This window comes from Diabrotica virgifera, chromosome 8 (assembly GCF_917563875.1).
Source record: "Diabrotica virgifera virgifera chromosome 8, PGI_DIABVI_V3a".
Classification (NCBI taxonomy): Eukaryota; Metazoa; Arthropoda; class Insecta; order Coleoptera; family Chrysomelidae; genus Diabrotica; species Diabrotica virgifera.
The window spans coordinates 179499113-179514494 of record NC_065450.1 but is presented as its reverse complement, the minus strand read 5'-3'; the positions used below and the strand labels follow the sequence as shown (position 1 = coordinate 179514494).

The window sequence follows — 15382 nt, the reverse complement described above, 5'->3', positions numbered from 1 at the left end:
TGTGAGACATTTTTGAGTAGGTATTTTAGGCAACCTGAAAATTGTTCAGGTGACTCTTCCATGATAGCCTAATACAAAAATGCCGGTCTGGCTGGAGGGTAGCGGTTATTTTCCCCAAAAATCCCCCCAAAGTTAAAAAAGGGTAAAAATTGTTATTACAAAAAATATCATTGACGTGACTTTAAAGTAAATTTAAATATTCAAGTATGAAGAAAATAAACAGGCCAGGCTATTTGAGGGCGATTTTAACTCTGCATGATACTTGCATGGGCGCCCCAGGATTATTTTCAGGGGACGCATCTGAACTTCAGAAGATTTCATCTGAATCTGTACATACTATTAACGAGTATAAAATATACAACTATACATGCAAAGCTATGTACATTCCTTCCAGACAGGGAAGTACAATTATTATTTTGACAGGGTATTTTTTAATATTAAAAATAAATATTCTAAAAAAGACAGGTTTTTTTTTGGTGAAATTTTCCAACTGCCATGTGATCAAACAAATTACGCGTGCATATAAATGAAAAGCGCTATAGGTAAGCAGCAGTGTGAGAAAGCGCGTATACCGATAGCTGTTTTCGTCCTCTGTTGTACCTGAGCGAGTCCGTTCGCTCGAGAAAAATCACGTGCCCTGGCGATCCCATGTTGTTGTGCCTCAAAACGTTAGAGTAATTATTATATATTATAGTTTTTTAAGTAAATTTTTCTTAATTAAAGGAAAATAATACGTACTATACAATAGATTTTGCAAATATGATAGAAAAAGACAGATTTATTATTATAAATATATAGGTAGAGAAGTATAAAAGTATAAACTAAATTAATTCTGTGTCCGAATCTTGTACTTCTTCTTCAAACTCCTCATCTGAGCTTAAATATTCACTGTCTTCTTCTTCGTCAGACTCCCATCGAGACTCAGATTCCTCTTCTACATGATCAGTAAATAGTTGTAATATGTATTTATAAATAATTAAAAATTAATTAGCCATAATTTAATTGAGTTACTACGTATTCTGTGTCCTTTTATACGGAGTCGAAGCCTGGACAATCACGGGCGCATCTGAAAGAAGACTTGCCATTTTTGAGATGTGCTTTTATTGAATAATATAAAAAATATCATGAACACAACACGTAACAAACACGGACACATTAAGAAAGATGAAAAAGGCAAAAGAAATACTCAACAATATAAAGGAAAGAAAAATGAGGCAAAATAAATATTCATTCTCTTCTTCTTCGTCAGAGTCCCCTCGAGACTCAGATTCCTCTTCTACCTGATCTGTAAATAGTTGTAAATATGTATTTAGAATTAATTAAAAATTAATTAGTGCTTAATTAATTAAGTTGCTACGTATTCTTACTTATATAACTAATACTTAATACTTTTCCTTATATTATAAATCACATCACGTTTTTTATTTTTTAGTATATGACCAAAGTAGCTCATTTTTCTTTCCTTCATAGTGTTGAGTATTTGTTTTGCCTTTTTTATCTTTCTTAATGTTTCCGTGTTTGTTACGTGTTGTGCCCATGATATTTTTTACATTATTCGATAACACCACATCTCAACAATGGCAAGTCTATCTTCAGATGCGCCCGTGACTGTCCAGGCTTCGACTCCGTATAAAAGGACAGAGAATACGTAGCAACTCAATTAATTAATCATTAATTAATTTTTAATTAATTCTAAATACATATTACAACTATTTACAGATCATGTAGAAGAGGAATCTGAGTCTCGAGGGGAGTCTGACGAAGAAGAAGATAATGAATATTTAGGCTCAGATGAGGAGTTTGAAGAAGAAGTACAAGATTCGGACACAGAATTAATTTAGTTTATACTTTTATATGTTTCTACCTATATCTTTATAATAATAAATTTGTCTTTTTTTATTGTATTTGCAAAATCTATTGTATAGTACGTATTATTTTCCTTTAATTAAGAAAAACTTACTTAAAAAACTATAATATATAATATTTACTCGTTTCGAGTAATTATTATATAAATTACTGACGTTTCGAGGCACAGCAACATGGGATCGCCAGGTCACGTGATTTTTCTCGAGCGAACGGACTCGCTCAGGTACAACAGAGGAAGCAAACAGCTATACGCTCTTTCTCACACTGCTGCTTACCTATAGCGCTTTTCATTTATATGCACGCGTAATTTGTTCGATCACATGGCAGTTGGAAAATTTCACCAAAAAAACCTGTATTTTTAGAATATTTATTTTTAATATTAAAAAATACCCTGTCAAAATATTAATTGTAGTTCCCTGTCCGGAAGGAATGTACATAGCTTTGCATGTATAGTTGTATGTTTTATACTCGTTAATAGTATGTACAGATTCAGATGAAATCTTCTGAACTTCAGATGCATCCCCTGAAAATAATCCTGGGGTGCCCATGCAAGTATCTTGCAGAGTTAAAATCGCCCTCAAATCGCCTGTCCTCTTATTTTTTTTATAATTGAATATTTAAATTTACTTTAAAGTCACGTCAATGATATTTTTTGTAATAACAATTTTTACCCTTTTTTAACTTTGGGGGGGATTTTTGGGGAAAATAACCGCTACCCTCCAGCCAGACCGTCATTTTTGTATTAGGCTATCATGGAAGAGTCATCTGAAAAATTTTCAGGTTGCCTAAAATACCTACTCAAAAATGTCTCACAGCTCTTATACTAATATCAATTATGATGTCACTACCTGTATCATAATGAACTTCATTACGATACAGATTTTCATTAAGATACAGATTTTTAACCAATAGAATCGCGATATGGCATTCGCGATAAAGGTGGTACACGCGCAGTGAACAATGGCCAGTTAAATACATACGCTTTGAACTTCGACAGTTCTCAATATGTAAACAAACTGTCAAACTGACAAACTACTTAATAGACGTTCTTCTTATGTTTCTTCTTCCTCTATTACTCTGGGCTAATTAGCATAATTCATGGAAAAGTTATTTACCAGCAATTTTATTGCTGAAATCGAATTATAAGATCCTATATATTAATAACATAGGTATGCAAAGTCCGCAGATAGTGTGCTACTTTTTTTATAAACCAAATTGCGCCGACAAATCGTATTTTTTTCAATTATTGCTCTATAACTCCGAAGATTTTAACTTTACAAAAAAAATACTCAAATAAAAATTCACCGCAATTAAATTCTGCATAGAGATAGGTTTTTCCCGATTTGCTCCGACGAAAATTTTCCTCGGAAAATGCGGGTTTTCAAAACAAAAACTCTAATTTTCAAATAAAGTTTTAGGTAAGTAGTTATTAATCAATAATTAAATAACTTAGTAACATCAAAGCTTTCTTGGTATAGATTGTCATTGTTCCAGAAGCCGAAGAAAATTAAACGAATATTTTAGCAATAATTAGCAATAATTCAATTGTTAATTAACAATTTACGATCGCAATAATAACCAAAATAATGATGATACATTGATCAAACTTATAAAGATTATAAAGATGAGATGCTTATTTAATATTTTATCGACAAAATAAAAATTTTTCGATTTTTTTGCATAATCTCTTTAAATTTTGAAAAAAAATAGTTATAATACGCTGGCCTAATTAGTAAAGTACAAAGAAAGGTTATTTACCAGCAATTTTATTGCTGGAATCGAATATTATGACCCTATATATTAATAATATAGGTATGCAAAGTCTGCAGATAGTGTGCTACTTTTTTTATTAATAAAATGACGCCCCCTAATCGTGTTTTTTCAATTATTGATCTATAACTCCAAAGATTTTAACTTTACACCAAAAACACTCAAATAAAAATTCACCCCAATTTAATTCTACATAGACGCATGTTTTTCCCGATTTGCTTCGACGACAATTTTCCTCGGAAAATGTGGGTTTTCCCAACGAAATCTCGAATTTTCAAATACATTTTTTGGGCAAGTAGTTATTTATCAATAATTAAATAACTTGGTGAAATAAAAGCTTTCTTGGTATAAATTATAACTGCAGAAGCCGGTGAAAATTAAATGAATATTTTAGCAATACTTCAATTGTCAATTACCAATTTACAGTCGCAATAACAACCAAAGTAATCATGAGACATTGATCAAACTTACAAAGAATATAAATGTGATGCCTATTTAATATTTTGTCGACACAATATAAATTTTTCGTTTTTTGCATAATCTTTATAAATAGTTAAAAAAATAGTTATAAATAAATTAACATTTCTCAGAAATTGTTTATTATATTCTTATTTTAAAAAATACTTAAAATGCTTATTTCAAAGGTCTTGAAAATGAATGCTTTTAAAAAATTTTCCAACCATTTGCAAAAAAGTTATGAAACAGCAAATTAAATATACGATTGTTCCGTTGTTTATAATTTGTTTTAATTGTTTCAAAGCTTAAAACTACTGACAAAGAATATCAAATATTAGTTCAATGGTTATATTTTATTCAAAGATTAAAAATACTTTTTTTTTGTAATTTTTAGCGCGAAAGTAGGCTTGATACAGAGCCGGAGCTAAAATGTTCACTCGAAGCGACTGACACGCAGCATACATAATACTATAATTTTATTTATTGAGTGTACGTCGCGCGGCGGTCGTCGCTTCGAGTGAAAATTTTAGCTACAGTACTGTATTAGTCTACTTTCGCGCGTGTAAATTACAAAAAATATATTTAAAATCTTTAATTAAAATATAACCATTAAACTAATAATAGATATCTTTTGTAAATAATTAGCTTGTACTTTAAGATCACTTTTACGCTCTGAAAGAATTAACTTTGCTGTTTCATAACTTTTTTGCAAATGGTTGCCAAAAAGTTTTAAAGCATTCATTTTCAATATATTTGAAATACGCATTTTAACTTTTTTTTTTAATTAGAATATAATAAAAACTTTCCGAGAAACGTTAATTTGTTTATAACTATTTTTTTTAAACATTTAAAGATTATGCAAAAAAATAAAAAATTATATTTTGTCGACAAAATGTTAAATAGGCATCTCATCTTTATAAGATTTTAAAGTTTGATCAGTGAATCATAATTATTTTGGTTATTATTGAGACCGTAAATTATTAATTAACAATTGAATTGTTGCTAAAATATTCGTTCAATTTTCACCAGCTTTTGTAACTACAATATAAACCAACAAGGCTTTTAAGTCACCAAATAATTTAATTATTGGTAGATAATTAATTATCTAAAACTTTATTTGAAAATTAAAGATTTTGTTGGGAAAGCCCGCATTTTCCGAGGAAAATTTTCGTCGGTGCAGATCGGGAGAAACATATTTGTATGCAGAATTTAATTGCAGTGAATTTTTATTTGAGTGTTTTTGTTGTAAAGTTAAAATCTTCGGAGTTATAGGGCAATAATTTAAAAAACACGATTTTCGAGCGCCATTTTGTTTATAAAAAAGTAGCACACGATCTGCGGACTTTGCATACCTATATTATTAATATATATAATCATAAGCTTCGATTCCAGCAATAAAATTGCTGGTAAACAACTTTTCCCAAAAATGGCCTATTCTCCGATAATCAGCCCAGACTATTTAGCTCTTCAAGCTCTTCAAGCTCATCTGCTTGTTGTTCATTAGTGGATTGATACCTCTATGGAAGGTAGTCATTCCATCTATTGCGCGGTCAACCGATATTTCTTCTAGCGATTGTTGATTTATCTCTTGCTATTTTGACCACTCGGATTTCTCCCATTCTGCTTATGTAGTTATTCGATTAATTTTTTCTATTTAGTATCCATTTGTTTATACACTGGACGCTACCTCTCAGTAATCTCATCTCTGCTGTTTCCAGTAGATAGTCTTTGTGTTGTGGACTAATGAACTAATAGTCTAAGATCCGAATAGTAGGTCGAAATGTACCCATCTGCTTGCCGGATGAAACATTTTTTTATTAAATTTTATACATATACAAACAAGACCAGCATGGGTTGCCTATCAAAATCGTGTCACAGCTATCCTGAAAGGGGGGTTGAAATGGATTGAAATGGGTTGAAATCAACATTTTAAGCACATTTTTGTGTATTGTTTTTGAAAGTATGACAAAATTATTTTATTTTTAAATTAAATAAGCGTATTCAGCATAATTCAAAGACTACTCAAAAAAAAATTCAAGGAAAAATATTAAAAAATAAGCCAACGGTGGCAAATTTTTAAAGACACCTCGAAAAAAATGGATTTTGCGGTGGACTTCCGAACTTATCATTGGATCACGGTAAACAAAAAATTCAAAAAGATTTTTTTGGCTTATAATATGTTTATCGAGATAACTCTGTCGAGTTTTTTTATTTATAACGATTTTTGACTTTTTGGTATCACTCAGAAATCAGAACAACGAAATTTTTTGCACAAAAAAGGCGAAAATCAACATATTTATTATTGTTAAATAAAAAATAAGCATAAAACAAAAAATATATCGACAGGGTTACCTCACCAAATGTCTATCTAATGAATATATACACAAAATTTTAGCGGATCGGCGTCGTAGTTTTTGAGTTACATGTCCACCGCTATTGAAAAAAGGAGTTTTGAGAAAAGCGCGTTTAAAGTATTGTCAACTTTTATTTTCAATTTCTTTTTTGCCTGTCGAAAGTGATGGACACCGGAATATGTTTTTAAATCGCGAAGTAATTTGGAAAAGAAAATAAGAACAGCTGTTGACTGTTTCTCACTACGCTCAAGTGCGCTGGCACGAACTTGCTGCAAAGCGAGTCGAAGGTAGGGAGATAGTGTCGAATAGCCCTAGCTTCGACTCGATTTGCAACAGATTCGCGCCAGCATGCTTGAACGTAATGAACAGCTGTCAAAGGCTGTTCTCATTTTCTTAGTAAATTACTCCGCGATTTAAAAAGATATTCCGGCGTGCATCATTTTACGATTTGAAAGACAAAATAGAAATAGAAAATAAAAGTTGACAATATTTTAAACGCGTTTTCTTCAAAACTGCTTTTTTCAAAGGCTGTAGACATTGTAATTCAAAAACTACCTGACCTACTCACCTGGAATTATGTATGTATTTTCTTTAGACATTCTTTGAGGAAACGCTGTCGAGATGTTTTTGGTGTATGCTTATTTTTTGTTTAACAATAAGAAATATGTAAATTTTCACCCTGTTTTGCAAAAAAATTGTTGTTTTGATTTCTGAGTGATATCAAAATGTCAAAATTAGATAAAACTAAAAAAACTAAACATAATTACCTCGAGAAACTCATCATCTAATAAAATCTTTTTGAATTTTTTATTTACCACGATGCAATGTTGCGTTCTGATGTCCACCGCAAAATTCGTTATATTTTGAGGTGTCTTTTAAAAATTTGTCACCGTTGGCTTATTTTTCAGTATTTTTCCTTGAAGTTTTTCTTGAGTAATCTATGAATTATACTGAATATGCCTATTCATATAATCTAAATGCGCTTGATTTAATAGTTTATTCTTAGAGTATATAAGCTATATGAATTATATCCGCAATACGATATATTTTAAGTTTTCTCAGCATCTTTCTCTTAAGTTAAATCAATTAAAGGGTTGTTTGGGGGTGAAGGGGATGAGCTCAAAAATCGAAACTATATAATTTCAAGAGCTCATAAATAGCTCGTAATTCTGCCGCAAAAACCGATTCAATATTCCTATTTTTAAGTAGTGGGGGGGGCTGACTCAGCCCCCCCACTAGGGTATTAAATTCCTGCTCAGTGGAACGAGCTCAAAATTTTTAGTTTGCTTATTTTTTGTTTAACAATAAGAAATATGTAAATTTTCACCCTGTTTTGCAAAAAAATTGTTGTTTTGATTTCTGAGTGATATCAAAATGTCAAAATTAGATAAAACTAAAAAAACTAAACATAATTACCTCGAGAAACTCATCATCTAATAAAATCTTTTTGAATTTTTTATTTACCACGATGCAATGTTGCGTTCTGATGTCCACCGCAAAATTCGTTATATTTTGAGGTGTCTTTTAAAAATTTGTCACCGTTGGCTTATTTTTCAGTATTTTTCCTTGAAGTTTTTCTTGAGTAATCTATGAATTATACTGAATATGCCTATTTAATTTAAAAATAAAATAATTCTACCATACATACTTAAAAAAAAATGTGATTGAGATATTGATTTTAACCACTACGGTCCCCCTTAAGGATAGCTATGACACGATTTTGATCGGCAACCCATGCTGGTCGTGTTTGTATATGTATGAAATTTAATAAAAAAATGTTTCATCCGGCAAGCAGATCATTACATTTCGACCTCCTATTCGGATCCCGTACTTTAATGGATGCTAGGATTATAGATTTTTAATCGAGTCGATGGAGGATATCGAAAAATCAGTACATATTGCAGTGTTCTTGGCTTTAGTTTAGTTAGATAATCATTCTAATGCTTGGAGGATGGCGTTTGTCTCTACTGTATGGATGGTAGAAAGTTTTGACAGATAAAATAATAATAAAAATACAAAAATAGACGGTTTAGTTTTGATTTAAATCTGTCTCCTACCATCCCCCGATAGCGCTATTTCTAGGTCTACCTTTTGTCAAGGAGGCTATGCAAGAAGACCAATTTAAATCAAAACTTCCGTAGTTCTCGGTATACAATAAAACTATTTATACCGGAGTAAGGTTAGAACGCCCTCTAACGGGGAATAAGTGAAATAAATGGCGACTCGATTCTAGTTTTCTGTTGACCTAGATATCAAAATATCAAAAGGCACCGCTGGGAAAATATTCCAAAAATGCGGTTCAGAGAAACTATATGAAACGAGTCTTTGTACTCTCATACAGAGTATGGCATTAGTAAAAATACAAAAATAGACGGTTTAGTTTTGATTTAAATCTGTCTCCTGCCATCCCCCGATAGCGCTATTTCTAGGTCTACCTTTTGTCAAGGAGGCTATGCAAGAAGACAAATTTAAATCAAAACTTCCGTAGTTCTCGGTATACAATAAAACTATTTATACCGGAGTAAGGTTAGAACGCCCTCTAACAGGGAATAAGTGAAATAAATGGCGACTCGATTCTAGTTTTCTGTTGACCTAGATATCAAAATATCAAAAGGCACCGCTGGGAAAATATTCCAAAAATGCGGTTCAGAGAAACTATATGAAACGAGTCTTTGTACTCTCATACAGACTATGGCATTAGTAAAAATACAAAAATAGACGGTTTAGTTTTGATTTAAATCTGTCTCCTACCATCCCCCGATAGCGCTATTTCTAGGTCTACCTTTTGTCAAGGAGGCTATGCAAGAAGACAAATTTAAATCAAAACTTCCGTAGTTCTCGGTATACAATAAAACTATTTATACCGGAGTAAGGTTAGAACGCCCTCTAACGGGGAATAAGTGAAATAAATGGCGACTCGATTCTAGTTTTCTGTTGACCTAGATATCAAAATATCAAAAGGCACCGCTGGGAAAATATTCCAAAAATGCGGTTCAGAGAAACTATATGAAACGAGTCTTTGTACTCTCATACAGAGTATGGCATTAGTAAAAATACAAAAATAGACGGTTTAGTTTTGATTTAAATCTGTCTCCTGCCATCCCCCGATAGCGCTATTTCTAGGTCTTGTATTTTTACTAATGCCATACTCTGTATGAGAGTACAAAGACTCGTTTCATATAGTTTCTCTGAACCGCATTTTTGGAATATTTTCCCAGCGGTGCCTTTTGATATTTTGATATCTAGGTCAACAGAAAACTAGAATCGAGTCGCCATTTATTTCACTTATTCCCCGTTAGAGGGCGTTCTAACCTTACTCCGGTATAAATAGTTTTATTGTATACCGAGAACTACGGAATTTTTGATTTAAATTTGTCTTCTTGCATAGCCTCCTTGACAAAAGGTAGACCTAGAAATAGCGCTATCGGGGGATGGCAGGAGACAGATTTAAATCAAAACTAAACCGTCTATTTTTGTATTTTTACTAATGCCATACTCTGTATGAGAGTACAAAAACTCGTTTCATATAGTTTCTCTGAACCGCATTTTTGGAATATTTTCCCAGCGGTGCCTTTTGATATTTTGATATCTAGGTCAACAGAAAACTAGAATCGAGTCGCCATTTATTTCACTTATTCCCCGTTAGAGGGCGTTCTAACCTTACTCCGGTATAAATAGTTTTATTGTATACCGAGAACTACGGAATTTTTGATTTAAATTTGTCTTCTTGCATAGCCTCCTTGACAAAAGGTAGACCTAGAAATAGCGCTATCGGGGGATGGCAGGAGACAGATTTAAATCAAAACTAAACCGTCTATTTTTGTATTTTTACTAATGCCATACTCTGTATGAGAGTACAAAGACTCGTTTCATATAGTTTCTCTGAACCGCATTTTTGGAATATTTTCCCAGCGGTGCCTTTTGATATTTTGATATCTAGGTCAACAGAAAACTAGAATCGAGTCGCCATTTATTTCACTAAAATAATAATATTAATAAATATAAATTAACAAATATTTAAACAAAATCTCATATACATACTTTCTTATTGTTTCAGATACGATAATGGTCTTCCGGCCAGACTACATAACGACAACTACATCCACCGGTTGTTAGTGACCTCGCCTAACTCTAAAACCGAATACACCACCTATTACACGGAACCCGTTAAAAAATATATCGGTGAGTTGAGTTCGAGTCGCTCCTCGAGCCCTTTCTCGATCCGAGGCTGCTCGCTCGAACGCAGCATAATGGCATAAAGATGAGTTTAAGCTTATACAGTGTGACCCATTTAGATTGGAGACACCTCTATAAAATTTGAAGTTGTTAACCGATTTTAACCAAATTTTTTTTAATGTCATGTAATAAAAGGTCTATTGCGGGACAAAATATGAAATATTTAGTTAAATTTTCAGGGCATTCTACGATACTTTCTCTTCGTCGAAAATGAAGAATTTGTATTAGCTATTTTTTTATTAAAAAAATTTCTACGCCACTGGATTTAGAGTGGCTTCAAATTAGGGATGGCGGTTTTTGACAAAACACCGGTTTTTGGTTATACCGGATTTTTTGCTTACGGGTAACCTGGCGGTTATAACTAGCCAAAAAAACCGGTTTTTGGAAAAAACCGGTTTTCGGTTTTTTTAATCCAATAGGTTACAAAGTTACATTTACAATAGACTTTAGTTTGCGATACTCCATTCGACTCGATATCAATATGATCAAAATTAGTACTCTCGAAAGGACATGTATTACTTTTAACACGTTTGTATATTTGTAGAATAGGATTTTTTTTTACATTTTAACCCATTTAATACTTCTTGTATGAGTGTATCGTTTTGAAAACGTAGCGAAATTCTTGGAGATTCGTATTCGTAATCAGTAATTCGATATTCATAGTCAGAGCATTATTTTTGGTATCAGAAAAAGTCATTCACCCACTTTCTATGTCAAGAGTTAAGTGTGAAAAATAGATGATGTTTGCGTCTAATTCAACCAGATCACTTCTTATGTAAATATGATTACAAATACCTTTTCAAGGAAATATTATAATAAAACTTAATAATTGTTTCTGGCTGATGTGAGATTGCACTTTTAGTTTGCTTCTGTATTTTATAAAATAAAATAAAATTTGAATTATGGTTTTGTTTGGAATAATTACTTGAGAATAATAAATATGATTGGGATCCGAAATAATACCTAACCTAATCCTAATCACCGTAAAAACCTAATAACCGGTTTTTACTTTAAAAAACCGGGACAAAAAAAGAACCGGTAAAACCGGTTATTGCGAAGTAAAAAAACCGGTTTTAGGTTTAAACCGGTAGGTTTTTCCCATCCCTACTTCAAATAGCTATGACAAAAATTTCATTAAAATATATTTATTAATAACGAAGTTATGACAACTTAAAATTTTAAAACTCACCAAGCTACGAGTCAAAAAAGAACACCCTGTATCAACAGATAACCATAAAACTAATTATTTTTCAAATAATTTTATTATTAATAATTAACAAGATACTTTTTCTTTGTCGAAAATGGAAAATTTGTATTAGCGATTTTTTTATTAAAAAAATTTCTACGCCACTGGATTTAGAGTGGCCTCAAATAGCTATGACAAAAATTTCATTTTAAATTTATTTTAAACATTTTTTTGTCTAGTAGTGGTTTATTATTAAAATTATTTGAAATATAATTAGTTTTATGGTTATCTGTTGATACAGGGTGTTCTTTTTTGACTCATAGATTAGTGAGTTTTAAAATTTTAAGTTGTCATAACTTCGGTGTTAATAAATATATTTTAATGAAATTTTTATCATAGCTATTTGAAGCCGCTCTAAATCCAGTGGCGTAGAAATTTTTTTAATAAAAAAATCGCTAATACAAATTCTCCATTTTCGACGAAGAAAAAGTATCGTAGAATGCCCTGAAAATTTAACTAAATATTTCATATTTTGTCCCGCAATAGACCTTTTAATACATGACATTAAAAAAAAATTTGGTTAAAATCGGTTAACAACTTCAAATTTTATAGAGGTGTTTCCAATCTAAATGGGTCACACTGTATGTCTGGATCCCGCGTATGAAAAAAAGTTGATAAAACCAAGCTGAAAATTTGTTAATAGCTTAAGGGTGTCTAGTTTGATAAACTTTGATATATGGGAACACTGGAACAGGGGAAGTTTTAATTGTGGAACAGGTTAAAAATTTGGAACGGTCAGACCACGAAAACGGCACATTTATTTTGTCCGACAGCCTCTCAAGCAAAAATCAGACTGCTATTTATCACCTGTCATAATTCCTGTCATTTGACATATTCTACATGTTCCACTCATTAAAACGCCCATTTAGTGATAAATAGCAGTCTGATTTTTGCATGAGAGTTTAATCTCTGTTCGGAGAGTTTAAGTCTGTTCTGTCGGACAAAATACATGTGCCGTTTTCGTGGTCTGACCGTTCCAAATTTTTAACCTATTCCACAATTAAATTTCTCCCGTTCCAGTCTTCCCATATATCAAAGTTTGTCCGACTAGTCACCCTTAAGCTATTAAAAAATTTTCAGCTTGCTATTAATCAACTTTTTTTTTCATACGCGGGATCCAGACCTATTAACTTTCTATGCCGGCTCGAGGTGACCGAACAGGATGTGGGAAAAACGGCTTTTATTAATACTATGCATATACTATAAGAGTAATTTTTTATAAACTAAAACTGGAAAGTTCCCGGGAGTTTGCTCTATTCCATGTAGTTAAAAAAATCCAACGTCGAAGAAAAAAACCTTAGTAGGTAATAATTTAATTAAAAATCATAAAAATCCAAATGGATTACATTAATGTGTTCAGAAAGAACGTTTTCGGACCCATCAGTTTATCATCAGTGAACCGGTGTGAATCAGAAAACCAAACAGTGGATATACAGGTTGGGCCAAAGAAAACAGTCCACCTCGATATTTGGCAGTAGTTATCAGATTTCAAGGAAATGGAGAAACAGGTTGATTTTTGTTCTAAGGGGGACACATATTTACGATATATACATCGATCATTTGTCAATCCCCTCCCTTCCACTTACCCAACCCCTTTTTAAATAGGGAGTATACCATATGCGGCACATCATTAGAAAAGCATTTAGATGGACTATTTAGACATAACGACCATCCAAGATCTTTTTTTGATATTTGCACCGTCTTTGCAAAACACTGTTAATTAATTTGAAGTACAACACCTCTTAAAAATGAAACGTAACGCCTGTGGTTTGCTAATATGTAATTTTTTCTGTCACATCAAAAGTAAATATGACGTGAGAGGAAAAATTACATGTTAGCAAACCATAGACGTTACGTTACTTTTTTAATAGGTGTTGTACTTCAAATGAATTAACATTTTTTATTGAAAAGACACACGTTATTTATATGGTTGATTTTATCACCAACGAAATAGATCTAGCAGATGAACAGCAAGGCTTTAGATCCGGACAATCCTGTAACGATGCAGTTTTTGTCGTCAGGAAAGTCATGGAAAATTACTAGAATACAACGTCCCGCCTTACTGTCGCTTCATAGATTTACAAAAGGCATTCGACAGTGTAGAGCTGAATGACGTTATTCACCTTTTATATAAACGAAACATACCGTCAGATATTATCAAGGCTATCGAAAACATATACAGCAGGAATAACATACAGGCCAGAATTAATAACATACTAACACATCCGATACAAGTGGAAAGAGATATACGTCAAGGAGACTCATTGAGCCCGCTGCTGTTTAACCTAATCATAAATGAAACAAGTAATTGGACTTCGAAGTCCTAGGTTTTCACCCAAAGTAATCGAAAGTAGAACTGGAAGACGATATTTGAATTTTACGTGTAACTTTGCGTGGATTGATATACGAATTTACTAATGTTGAGTCATTCTTACTAAACATTGACATTTGTCACCTCATTTGTGATTCTACCCGGTATAATGGCAGAGGAGTTGCATTGGCGGTCCTACGGACCGACGGAAAGATTGCCCAGGTCAAATATCTCACTTTAGTACCATCCTTGGATTATCAGCTTTTATTTGACACCTCATTTGTCATTCTACCTAGTATAATGACGGAGAAGTTATATTCGCGGTCGTACGGACCGACGGAAAGACAGCCTAGGTCAAATATCTCACCTTTAGTACCATCCTTGGATTATAAGCTTTCATTTGACACCTCATTTATCATTCAAGCTGGTATAACGATGGAGGAGTTATATTCGCGGTCGGAGGGACCGACGTACAGACCGCCTAAGTTAAATATCTCACCTTTAGTACCATCCTTGGATTATCAGCTTTCATTTGACACCTCATTTGTCATTCTACCTGGTATAATGACGGAGGAGTTATATTCGCGGTCGGAGGGACCGACGCACAGACCGCCTAGGTCAAATATCTCAACTTTAGTACAATCCTAGGATTATCAGCTTTCATTTGACACCTCATTTGTCATTCTACCTGGTATAATGATGGAGGAGTTATATTCGCGGTCGTACAGACCGACGGACAGACCGCCAAGGTCAAATATCTCACCTTTAGTACCATCCTTGGATTAGCAGCTTTCATTTGACACCTCATTTGTCATTCTAACTGCTATATTGCCGGAGGAGTTGTGGTTACGGACAGACGGACAGACGGACGTGGATAATACAAAGATTTCACATTTTTTCAAAATGGGTGAAAACAATTATTTATAAAGTAAAAAACCTGAGTACAGAATGGGTGAAGAAATTATCTCTATAGTATGCTATGCAGATGATGCCATACTTACTCCAGAGAGTGAAGATGACCTTCAGAGGCTTTTATATTACCTTAATATAACAGCCAGAAAGATCAACATGATAATATCACCAAATGAATCAAAAAGTATGGTAATTTCTAAAGATCCAATAAGGTGCAAGCTAGAAGTAGAC

At 32.7% G+C, this 15382-nt stretch overlaps 1 protein-coding gene across 10 annotated transcripts in view; it reads left to right on the top strand.

Annotated features, from left to right (window-relative positions):
• The window catches only part of LOC114329870 (golgin subfamily A member 6-like protein 22), a 482825-nt gene that overhangs the window by 324293 nt on the left and 143150 nt on the right, over positions 1-15382 (top strand). For all 10 annotated transcript variants that reach the window (XM_050658302.1, XM_050658300.1, XM_050658299.1 and 7 more), the window contains one exon: positions 10504-10628. In XM_050658302.1, the coding sequence (XP_050514259.1) occupies positions 10504-10628 (125 nt within the window). The remainder of the gene's footprint in view (positions 1-10503; positions 10629-15382) is intronic.